Source organism: Dipteris shenzhenensis, chromosome 3 (assembly GCF_047967505.1).
Source record: "Dipteris shenzhenensis isolate YYH24624 ecotype China chromosome 3, Dip_SZ_1.0, whole genome shotgun sequence".
NCBI classification, from domain to species: domain Eukaryota; kingdom Viridiplantae; phylum Streptophyta; class Polypodiopsida; order Gleicheniales; family Dipteridaceae; genus Dipteris; species Dipteris shenzhenensis.
In genome coordinates, this window is record NC_141598.1 from 10,811,072 (window position 1) to 10,823,818 (window position 12,747).

Below are 12,747 nucleotides of genomic sequence, written 5' to 3' on the forward strand. Positions count from 1 at the left end.
CTCCCCTCTCCAAGCCTCCATTCAAGAGCTCTTTCTTTGTGACATGTGGCAGGCTCTTCTCATCCAAGCTGCCACGTGTCCTCATTTGTTTTCCTAGTGTTGGGGGTTAATAGGTTAAAGAGAGTTAGTCAGGTCTTATGTACTAAGCCTCTCTTAGTTTGTCCATCATCTGCAACACCATATTAGAGCCTATGGTGCTCCTACTCCTTGCATGAATTCAAGCCCTCCCTTTGACCCATTCATAACACATTGAATGAATATTTTTTATTAAGGAGATAAATGGATGCCCATATATTCTTAAAGAAAGTCCTTGGATGTTGGTTATGTGGGGGTTATGTTTCTCCCGGATTTGCTTTAAAATGATCGACATTCTATGACTAGAGCTTGAGTTATCTTGTTTTGAAGTAAGCGCGTTTTTACGAGGGATTCAGCCTAGAAAACAAAAGAAAAGGGTTAAGCTCATTATGAAGTAGGACAACATAAGAAATGTAAAGAAGAGTACCAGTCATAGAAGTTCTGTGATAATGTTTTGAGAAAGAATTTGTGCAAAGGTCATCATGTACTAGAGATAGCTGAATCCATCTTTTTATTATGGAACCTACAAAGGATATAATTGTCAATAGGAGACTCAATTGTCTTGTAGTTCTACATTAAACACAAGACTACAAAAGTTCTTACCTCTGGATGAAAGCACTTTAGCTCACAGTAATTGCCAAATGGTGGAGCTAGTTCAAAAACTGTCTAACAAACCCTTCTCATATACTTGTCTTTGTGATAGCTCAAGCACAAGTGGTTTCTAGGACACTCAAATTATTCATCATCAATCATAATGGGTAATATAAATAACAACAAGATAATTTATTACAAAAGAAAAGAGTTACCTTGACGTAATTAGGAATACGACCCAATGCACCTCCTCAAAGTCTATGACATGAAAGCAGTTCTTTACAATTGTGAGGTTGGATGTGAAATAACCTCATTCTAGCTCTTACGAGCCCATGGGAGAAGCTTTCTCCTCCATCCCTCTAATGGAAAATTTTAAACAAATACTGAAAAATTAGAAAAGAAATTATTCGGTCTACATCAATATAGACACTACAAAATAGAAAGAATGTTGAGAGAGGGAGAGAGAGAGAGAGAGAGAGCTACTTACTTAACAACAACATCAATGGCATCATTTAAAAGCATCGTATCCCTTAGAGAGATCTCCCATATGCATGTCTTAATGATTGTAAATTATCACATTACTAGCACAAAAGAGAGTGATCATTGGGTAATGCACCCAACGATTGAGAACACCTCCTTGTAAGGGGCCTCGAAATTCTTATTGGAGGAAGGGGAGCATTACAGTGCCGAAAGCTGAAATGGCATTGTGCATGGGACATTGTGGGATTCCACTGGCGTTGAGGTGATCCCATAATGTAATAGATGTTTTAGTCCCTTGCAAACATTGATTGTCCCTCATGTAGGAGTTGGCATTCTCCCCCACCATCTTGTATCGACGTGCTCGTTAGTGGTTCTAATTGAGCAACACCGGCCACTATAAACCATGTCCCTTTTCTCATCGTTGCATCGCCAGCTGAAGAGCTCATTTAGCTGGCGAAGCAATGTGTTAGATTGGAATGAAGGGCGCAGCAATGCTAATTTAGATAATCCTCCATGGAGACTCGTTTCTGCAAAACGCTGCATCGCTGGACTTCCAACCGCAGTGGCAATGCTCCTCTTGGTTTTTCATCCTAGCCTTTGTGGCACGGAGAGAGGGTGCTATTGGCCCTCATGGAATCTAGTACTTAAAGACTGCACGTGTCTTCAAGACGTGTGAACTATACAAAATTTGGAGGGTGGTTTGAGAGAGAGAGCGGTGTGAGAGAGAGAGAGAGAGCGCTTGTGCCTGTGTGTGACTGTGTGTGTGTGTGAGAGAGAGAGACAAAAGGGAGAGAGAGAGGTGTGAACGGGTGGGGGAGAGAGAGAGGGAGAGGGCGAGTGCCTGCGTGTGTGTGTGAGAGAGAGAGAGAGAACTTCACAAAAAAAAGTGTGTGTGTGTGAGAGAGAGACAGAGAGAGAGAGAGAGAGAGAGAGAGAGAGGCTTGGTGGGTTGTGTTGCAGCTCGATGTGTTCCTTCCCATGACACCATGATTGGAAGTGGTGGAACCTGTTGCCTCTCCTCCATGCGTCCTGATGGCATCCTTATGGCGACCGAATGCCCTCACACGGCCGTGTTTTGCCTCCGTTTGGAACCCATTGCCCTCCCTCCCCTTCAAAACCCAGTCAGACATTGCACCACTGTGAATTTCTCCCCTCAGCCATCCGCCAGATGGATTCATGCATCTCCAAGCACGAGCCTTGGTCCCAACTGGCACAGAGATCGTTTGACCAATGGGCATCATCTTTGCAATTTGGATGATCTAGTTCTTGTCTGCAGGCAGCCCATCAAAGGGCGATTGAAAGTAAGAGCAGGAACGGAGCAGACGTCTGCTCCTTCCTCAACCGGCCCTCGGAAACAAAAGGGCGTTTTCTCTGTGGTGCTGGGCATTCCTCGATCGCTATGGAGGCAGGTGGTGACCCCATTGAGCAATTTCGGATTTGGGAAGCGGAGTGTTTGGGAAGGCGGAGTTGGTCTCTTTGTGATCTCTGGTGCCGTACTTTTATCACTGACCGTGGGCTGGCTGAAAGACTATCAGCTGCGTTCGCGAACGCAGAAGTATCAGACCATCGTCGAGTTCTCCAAAGCAAACGGAATTTGTGTGGGAACTCCAATGCGAATTCGAGGAGTGGATGTGGGGAGCGTTGTTAGTGTTAAGTCGAGTATGGACAGCATTGATGTTGTAGTTCAGGTATGTCTGTTTCCTTTGGCTTGTGTGCCTGTATTGGGGTCTTACCATGAACACGGGTGACATAAAGCAGTGTCAGATAGCTCTGCCATCCAAGCTAAAATTGCATGCATCTTGTGACGTGAGACCTTATTTGCGCATGTATCATGCTAATCAAGAATAGCTTGCAGGATTTATGTCTTCTATTTTGCTGCAGCTTGTCGCTTGACGCCTCCCTGGATAAAATTGTAACGGAAATGGGTCGACTCTGCTAGATCTCACCAAATGTCCTATTGGATTTGATTAGCTTATTATGTTTTGCAATAGGGCAGAGAAAGACGAACGAATGCAACAAGACAAAAGAGACAAATGCAAACATGATTAGGTACTAGACATGCCATTAAGAAAGGCCTTCATTCTTGTGGAATGTAGCGACTTCTTCTCCACAGTCTACAATCTAACGACTCCTGGATCTTTGCAATCCTATGAAACCAGACCATGGTAGGATCTTGGTCATGATATCAGCACTCTTAAAGGTCCACGACTCCATTTCTAATGTTGCTACTATTGGATTGTGATCTGCTTTTGAAAGTTGTAAAGCTTAATAGCACTACCCACCGTCCTGTATTTTTCCTTACCTGGAGAAGTGGCCAGGTAGTAGAATGTCTTTGGTGCATAATGATTGCAAACATTTAGATAATCTGCAGATAGACTTTTCTGGATTGATGCCTCTAGCCCAGTCTGTATCTGATATTTCTGGCATTTTCTGTGTAACAATCCATATCGCTCCATTCTTTTGATGTAGTGCCACACTCGGGTGCCGTCTTGTGTATGCATGAGAGCAACATTCATTACGTATTGGCGGAGCTGCTAAAATTGCATTGGGTAGCACATATTTCTAGCATTTGCTGTGTAAGCAATCCATATCGCTCCATTCTTTCGATGTAGTGCCACACTCAGAAGTTGTCTTGTGTATGCATGAGAACAACATTCATTATGTATTGGACGAGCTGGTGCTATGGTGGCCGACCAGGAGCCAACCCAGGGTTGGCTCTACCCGACCAGCTGGTGGGGTCAATGTGACCTTGGTTGGAGGCCTGGTTGACCAGGCGCCATAAAGGCGGCCTGGTGGCAGCCGTATAACAGGCCCGGGGCGGGCACCACCCCTGGATCTGTCCGCAGCAGTCGCGGGCTGAAGACAGCCTGGTACGGGCTCCGTACACCCCCACACCTACTCCGTACACCCCCACACGTGTGCTGGACTGAGCAGCCATCAAGGTGATCCCCCTCTACCTCTCCTAGGCGGGCAAATCCACAAGCAAGGCCCTCACTCTCCCTCACATGGGCGGGGAGACCCAACAACCAAGGTCCTGACTTAGTCATTTAGGAGATGCCACCTCTAACACCCCCTCTCAGCTCCTTGATCATGGATCATCTTGAGGGAGCTGGAATGGTGTCCAAGCAATTGCTGTGCAAAAGGCTTGGTGAAGAGGTCTGCCTTGTTGTCCTCTCTGTCTTGCAGTAGGTAAGCTGTATCACATCAGCGAGCACCTTCTCCTGGACATAATGGTACTGGATCTGGCCCGGTCGTGGAACGCTAGGTTTCGAGCAAGTGCAATGCAACTCTGATTGTCACTATGAATGGTGTTTGCCGGGAACCCAATCTCCCAAGTAAATGGCTAGCCCAACGGTCTGACAAGTAGTTAAACAAGCAGCACGATACTCAGCCTTGGTTGAAGACAAGGCTACAATGGGTTGCCGCAGGTGAGCCAAGGGTAAAGCAATAACCAGTGGTTGAACGACGAGTGTCTGACTCTTATCCCCAATCTGAATCACTCCAGCCTAGTAGCTGGTTGGACTGCTTCCCTGACTGACAGAATAACCCTCGATTGCGAGAACCTTGAAGGTACCGGAGGATCCTCATGCCAGCATCCCAGTGAGTCTTCTTAGGTGTCTCCATGAACGAACTCAGTTATTCCAGCCCAATCTCCCGCCTCGAGGGGTCATACAACCTGTAACCTGTTGACTTAGAATTGTACCCCATAAATATCATTTGGGTGGACTTAACATCCAACTTCCCCCTTTGTTTCTTGGGAATGTGAATAAAAACATCACACCCGAATATGCGAAAATAAGATACATCAGGTTTCTTCCCAAAATAAGCCTCAAAGGGAGTAACTTTAGGAACAGCAGAAGTTGGAGAACGGTTAAGGATATGTACTGCGGTGGCTGTGGCCTCGGCCCAGAGAAACCGAGGAACCTCTCGGTGTGCAAGCATGGGCTGAGACATTTCTACCATAGTTTGGTTCTTCGCTCAACAACGCCTGCTTCAGAGGCAAGGCCAGTATTTGCAAATTCCCTCCGAACGCCCTTTGTTACACAGAATTCCTCAAAGGGGTGGGAACAGAACTTTATCAGATCGTAGGGCTTTACCATGGAAGCTAGATTCATTTTCAACAAGTCCTGAAAGTGGGAGTAAGCCAAAGACTTCTGAGCCAGGAAATAGATCCACATGAACCTGCTAAAATCACCCACTAGCAGCATCAAATAAAGCGCACCTCCAAGGCTGGGAACGGTCCTAGGTCCACAAAGGTCTACATGGACCAACTCTAGAGGAAGAGAAGCCCGCCATGAGGCCTACTTCGGAACACATCTCGATGCTGCTTCCCTCGAATACACAATCGGCATTGACCATGCTTTATAAAGCACATCAGGTAGATCAAGGACCATCTGTTCCCGTGCAGCTCAACGTAGCGCTTTGACATTCAGGTGACCAAAATGAAAATGCTACAGCTTTCCTTGAAGGGAGGACACGATCGAGGATAGTGCGGATGACAAAATTGTTGTCGATACAAACATGTCCTCTCGAAATCACAAAATCCTTGAGTTTGGATGGAGAGGGGCTCATGTTACGGGATGCCCCACTATCGACGATCCAAAACCTTGAATCTTTAGCTTGAAGAGCCACTACCCCCTCTCCAACAGAGGAAGCCAGAGAATCAATAATCTCAAAGTAAACAAAGGCTGAGTAATGGCTGCAGAGGAGGAACTGGTACCCTTAGTGGTGGTCTATAGAGGGCACTTCCTCCAATAGTGGCCTTTGTGGCCATGGGGATTGCATGAGTGCTTCCTTCTCTGCTTTTGTCCTCGTATCAGGGGTTCGGCATCCTCGATTCTTTCCTTGCTGTGGAGCTGCCAAAGCATCGGAGCCACCGCCATGGGAGGAACTCTGAAATCTCTCCTCTAGATCTAGCACCATTGTTACCAATTCTTCCCAAGTCAAATGTGTTCATCCTGCCACTAGTGATTAATGATGAATGGAAGGTAGAGTACTGAGAAGTCAAGGGAGAGAGCAGGGTAATGGCCATATCTTCAGAGGAAATCTCCTTCCCTGTGTGAAGAATATCCTGTTGAAGTTCTTGAAGCTTATTGATATGCTCTTGCATCGATGAAGACTTGGCAGTAGCCAACAGCCGCCTCTGAACTTCGAGAGAAACCCTTTTCATGGGGGAAGTTCTGTTATATAAGGTTGCCAGGTGCTGCCAGATACTTTTGACTATCGTCATATGCTTTACATGATTTATAATATGAGGAGTACAATTTAGTAAAATGAAAGAACGTACCCTTGCGTTGACTCTGTCCCAGAGCAGAGCCAAATTCTCAGCCTCCTTTTGATCTGGGATCCCTAAATTCTCTGCAAGGGGGTCAGGCTGTTTTGACACCCACCAGAATGAAGTTTACTAAGTCATAGGACTGCAGTATGGACTCCATCATGACATGCCAAACACCATAGTTGTTCCCGTCTAGTTGACGATCTATAGGGAACGTGGGTAATACCGGAATCTTCACCTTATTCTCTGCCATCACTGTCAGGGAAGCCATTTGGACAGAAGTGGAATGAACAGCGAAAGTCGGGGGGGAGGGTAAGAGAAAGAGGTATAGGAGGGGAGAGCACAAGACAAGGCAGAGAGGCTTGGAGAGACCTCTTCCTTCAAGCTCCTTCAGTCTGGCCTTCACACACACCACCTCTCAGATCTGAAAACACTTTTCAAAGTAGGTGCCCCTTTTTATACTCCAAAAACAGCCCGTACCTTCTTATTCTCCTCCAAAGTGCTGCCCAAAAATCGTTCGTAGCTTGCTGGTTCCAAGCCCTCTCCACAGCACAGGTCTTCTTCGCCAACCTTTGGGCTTTGATTCCATGTGTAGCGAAACTGAACAACAATGGAGAGAGAGAGAGAGAGAGAGAGAGAGAGAGAGAGAGAGAGAGAACTACTCACAAGACTGAACTGGAAAACAGAGAGAACAAGAGAGACTTGCACAAGGATCTCAGGAGAAAACCCCTCCACTGCTGGGGGAAAACCTCAACTCCAAAGTGGATTAGTTGCTGTACACTGAGATGGAAACAATGAGGGGATGGGGCCCTATATATAGGGTCACCTCCTGCCCTAGAGAACCTATTGGAGGGGCATATGGTGTGGCCGACCAGGGGCTGACGCAGGGTCTGGTCTACCCGACCAGTTGGTCAGGTCACGTGACCCCGGTTGACCCTGGTTGAGGGCCTGGGTGACCCCCCAACCAAGGTGCCATGAAGGCGGCCATGTGGCAGCCGTACAAGAGGCTGGGGGCAAGCACAAATGACCCTGCACACCCTGGATCTGTCACAGCAGTTGCGAGCTGAAGGGAGCCTCAGCTCTCAATCTAAAGGTTTAGGGGTGAACATATCTCAAAAAGTGGCAGCAATCTGAATTTATGACGTTGTATATCATAAGAAATCCTCAAATTCACTTGAGCATACCTGACATAGCTAATATGGAGCAATTGCTTTTCAATTTTGAGTTATCCTCTTTATACAAGAGTGCCTTCAAAAAAGGGGGCTATAATTCAAGAAAACTAATGGTGAAGCCTGCATAGCAGGTGTTATACCTTTGGAATTTCAGCCTTCGGCATGTTTAAAATTATTGAACAAAAATGTTGAAGATAAATGGGGAGCTTCAAAGGCCACTTTTCAAGCCTTTTAGGTTTATACAGGATGTCTATCTTTTTCTCATGTATTCTTATGTCTCTTGCTTTTGTTGTCATAGCCTGGAGAGAGAGAGAGAGAGAGAGAGAGAGATTTTATTAAAGTCTTCGGAAGACCGATGGGTCTATGAGACTGTGAAAAACCTGATACAATGAGCTGTGGTAGTGGAGCTACTAAACGAGCATCCACACCAATGCAAAATGCAAAAAATGCAAAATGGCAGTACTAAGTCCTAAGTACAACATAGTACAACATAGTCATGTCGATAGTCGACTATATATCAATCTCAGCATCATTGTCATCATCAACATCATCATAATCATCATCATCCTCATCATCAGCAGCAGGACATTAGGATGGATGAGGCAGTGGAGGCATGAGGTCAACAATAGAGCACTGTCGGCCCCTCAAGGGTGCAGTCTTGGTACGTCTCTTGGTCGTAGCTGTGTGTCTAACCAGGGCCATTGTGACCCCTGTCAGTTGGGCTCCGACCCTAAACAAGGAGGGGATGTCCCCAAGTATGATGTGTGTGTCAACCCTCTGTCTGAGTTGTTGGGTCACAGGCTCCGGGTCATGGTCATGTCGAGGTCTCGTCTCATGGGGGTCTATGTGATTTGGTTGATAGAACTCCGTGATAGAATTTATGACGTTGTATATCCCACTGCTGCAAGTGCCATAGAAGAGGACAGTGCGAGCCATGGTATCTTGCTATGCCCAGAGGTGTAATCCCCATATTCCCTGACTCGGTACAGAGACGTGATGACCTGAAATATAGCATCTAGCTGTAATGGGGGTGCCCCAAACTCCACCCGAATGATTTGGTGAGGAACGGATGGCTTACCACGGATCATCCGTGTTAACATGAGAACCTATAGCCGCTCCACCCTGACCCACTTTGTATCCGACAAGTCTGGCCCCCAGCATGGATTGCCATACGTCCGCAACCCTTTGGTCCGTGGATCCTGAAAGTGAGAGCGGAAGCATTGCCTCTCTAGTCTAGCCAATGAAGCATATCCTCTGCTTAGACGTGCATGCATCGCGGGTCTCATAGTGAAGATGGGTCCGGAAAAGATGACCCGAAGATAAGTGTATGATGAAACTACCTCAACAGGGGACCCATCAAATGCGAACTGCTCCTGGCGCATGACGGTTCGAGACATATTGAAGATCATAACCTTGGTTTTACCCAGGTTACCTTTAAATCATGAGACTCACATAAGGACTGTAGTGCGTCAAGGTGTCTCTGGAGCCCCTCTGTTAAGGAAGACAAGAGAGCCACGTCATCTGTGTAAAGCAGTATCTGGATCAGCGTGCCCGTGAGAGAGCAACGTACTCCCCTGTGCCTGCATCACTATCTCGAGCTCATCAATGTAGAGGCCAAACAAGGTAGGTGATAATGGACACCCTTGTTTGACCCCGATAGTGCTCATGATCTCGTCTGTCCATCCAGATCCTGTCTGGACTCTGCCTGAAACTCGCTCATAAAGTACCATGACAGCCCAAATGATCTCCTGGTCGTAACCCAAATCCTGTAGGCGTCGTATGAGGCGGGCTCTTGGAACCGTGTCAAATGCCTTGCGGAAATCCACAAAGCAACAATAAACCCTCTGCTTCCGTGCCCTCACCTCCTCGATGATACATCTGAGCGCGAGAATGTGGTCCATGGTCCCATGATCCCGCCTGAAACCGGCCTGTCCTACTGCTCTAAGTCCTCGACACTTCGCAAATCTGTTGACCTCAGAATCAAGTACTGATGCATAAATCTTGGGCATGACATGTCCAATCATAATGGTCCTGTAGTTCTTCGGGCTCATGGGATCCCCAGCCTTGTGAATGGGTGAGATAGTGTTAATGGTCAAGGTGTGTGGAAACCCCAAGCAAACAGCTTCATTGAATAGCGTTGCTAAGATCGGGGCTAGGAGGTTAATCCCATATGCAATGAACTCAGTGCATAGTCCCTCATGATCCTTCGCTCGGCCATTATGAAGTTTTATTACGGCATCCTTTACCCCCTCCCCCCCCTAGTGAAGAGGGTGCAGGATGTGGGGCGTGGCATGTCACATGTGTGATAGGTTAGGCATTGGCTGATTTGGGATATCATAGAGTGTGGGTGCATAATCAAACCACACATGAGTGTTAGTGAGTGGTGAGGGGGACCGTCCCTCTAGAAATCTCTCTCCGCCAAAAGTCCTTAGAGTTGTTACTGAACAGAATGTTCAGTAGCTCCTCCTCGTTCCAACGCACAAAGTCAAGTTTCTTCCTACGTACCAGTCGATGGTACTCGCGTAGCGTCTCTGGTTCGCTCAGAAGATTGTTTTTGGTTTTGAATCTGAGCTGACAACGTAAAGCCTTACACTCATCATCGTACCAGCTATTACAGGGTACGGTCCCAGGTGGTGGTGGGTGGGTGGTGTAGGGAGGCATGAAGAACAACCTCGTGTAGTGAGCGGGTGACTAGGGCAGCATGGTTCTCTAATAGGGGTATAAAAGTCAATGTATGCGAGAAGTATGTACAGACAGCTAGAGTAAGTAGGTGAGTGATCGCGATCAAAGCGTATATCATGGTAGGTGGAGTAAGAACTCAACGGGGTAGAAAGTGCTGTGCGGCGGGGGTTAGAGATGCTAAAGAAAAGATAGGTATGATCAGCCCTTGGAGGGAGAGGTGATACAGTAAAGTTAGTGATGCGAGATGTGAAGGCAGGGGATCCCATGATGTAGTCCACAACACTAATGTTTAAATAACTTTGTTTTTATTTGCAAAAAGTTTTACTTAGAATGTCTTCTGAGAGAAGTGAACTCATCTGCCAAAACTTAGGCCTTTGCCTTGGTTTCTCAAAAGGATTTGATCTCAAAACACCATAGTTTTTGCAAGTCTTTAGGGTTTGTTTGCAATCCTCACAAGCTCCAAAAAAGCCAAGATTTATTGCAGCTGCTTGTGAGACTGCTTTGACAGATGTCTCTAAGTGGCTAAGCTACTGCTTCAAAGCCATGTTGCCTAGTGTCCGTGAACTTTGGAGGGACTTATCAAAGGAGGAAGATGTCCCGTTGCATTCAAGTTGGATTTTAAATGACTCCGTAGGAGTGATTCCTATTGCAAAATTTTCTAATTCCTCTCAAAGCTTTCAGGAAAAAGAGTCTTCTATTCTCCTTCAAATTTATGATTTTACTACACTTTATACAAAGATCGAGCTGGAAGATCTGAAGTTTAGAATAAAAAAGCTGATGGCTGAAGTTTTTAGATGCTCGTTTGGGAGAGACTAAAATGAAATCGTTTAGACTTCACAAGCAGTTGTAGCTTGAATGAAGAGATTTGGACTACTTTTTGATTAGCCTTCTTCTTTAGTGCTTGGTTGAGTTTGCCCTTCACCTCCAGAGTGCCGATAGAAACTCAGTACGAAGACTTTGTATAAATGGATGCTCAAGTATGTGTGGGTGTGTGGATTTGTATGTGTGAGAGCATACTTTTATACTATGGTCTACACCCCCTGTTCGGCGCTGATGACGTCAGTGGGGATGTCATAGTAGCTAGTCCCTGCTATGCATGATGGAGTTTATGGTTCTCAATCTTATGAGTGACTCTCGTGAGATTGAAACTGCACTATGTTGTGTTTTTAGAGGATGAGTTTGGAAATGTTCTTGGATTCATCTAGGTATATGCTTTTGCCATATTACTGGACATGCAAATTTCACCTTGTGAAGTTTTCGTCCAAGTTGCGGCCTGTTGGTATTGCGATAATTAATTGTTTAGACTTCACAAGCAGGTGTAGCTTGAATGAAGAGATTTGGACTACTTTTTGATTAGCCTTCTCCTTTAGTGCTAGCCTTTGTCATGGTTGAGTTTGCCCTTCACCTCCGGAGTGCCGACAGAAACTCAGTACGAAGACTTTGTATAAATGGATGCTCAAGTATGTGTGGGTGTGTGGATTTGTATGTGTGAGAGCATACTTTTATACTATGGTCTACACCCACTGTTGGGCGCTGATGACGTCAGTGGGGATGTCATAGTAGCTAGTCCCTGCTATGCATGATGGAGTTTATGGTTCTCAATCTTATGAGTGACTCTCGTGAGATTGAAACTGCACTATGTTGTGTTTTTAGAGGATGAGTTTGGGAATGTTCGTGGATTCATCTAGGTATATAATGGCTGAAGTTTTTAAGCTGAGATTTGACAAAGATAGATGCAAAGCACTAAAAGTTGAGAAAACAGCTTTATATTTTGACTTTTTGTGGCTAAATAATAAAGATCATGACATCGATTTTAAAAGGAAAAGATACACAAAGGTAGTAAGTGTTGAAGATGTTTGCCCTTGGATAGATTTTCTTTTAGATAATCTTTACATCACAATAGGTGATTCTTTGTTTCAACAAATTATAGGAATCCCTATGGGCACTAATTGTGCTGTCTTTTTAGCAAACTTTATCTTTTCACTTATGAATTTGAGTTTATGCAATGTCTTATTTCTATCAATACCCGCCCTATCATTTTACATAAGCTTAGCCAAGTTAGACGTTTTATAGACGATTTATTTGTACCAAATGTTCCTGACTTTCAAGACTTTATGTACAAAGACGCTTGTGCTTTTGGAGAAGGAATCTACCCTCGTGACTCTTGCGTACTGAACTGCACTTCAAGAGGGGTTTCTTGTGTTTTCTTAGATGTTCTTGACTTTCAAGACTATGTGTACAAAGACGCTTGTGCTTTTGGGGAAGGAATCTACCCTCGTGACTCTTGCGTACTGAACTGCACTTCAAGAGGGGATTCTTGTGTTTTCTTAGATCTTAGACTTTCTCAATCTTCTGTAGGGTTAGAGGTTGATGTATATGATAAACGTGAACAACCTGAATATAGTAGTTTACACATTATAAAAATGCCTCACATTGACTCAAACATTCTTGATTTGGCAAATATGGAGTACT

At 45.4% G+C, this 12,747-nt stretch overlaps 1 protein-coding gene across 1 annotated transcript in view; it reads left to right on the forward strand.

Annotated features, from left to right (window-relative positions):
* Nucleotides 1–1,623: 1,623 nt before the first annotated feature.
* Nucleotides 1,624–12,747, forward strand: part of ABCI15 (trigalactosyldiacylglycerol2) — a 34,977-nt gene continuing 23,853 nt past the window's right edge. Inside the window, exon 1 of the mRNA XM_087373100.1 lies at nt 1,624–2,834. Within this exon, the coding sequence (XP_087229226.1) occupies nt 2,133–2,834 (702 nt within the window). The 5' untranslated portion in view covers nt 1,624–2,132. The remainder of the gene's footprint in view (nt 2,835–12,747) is intronic.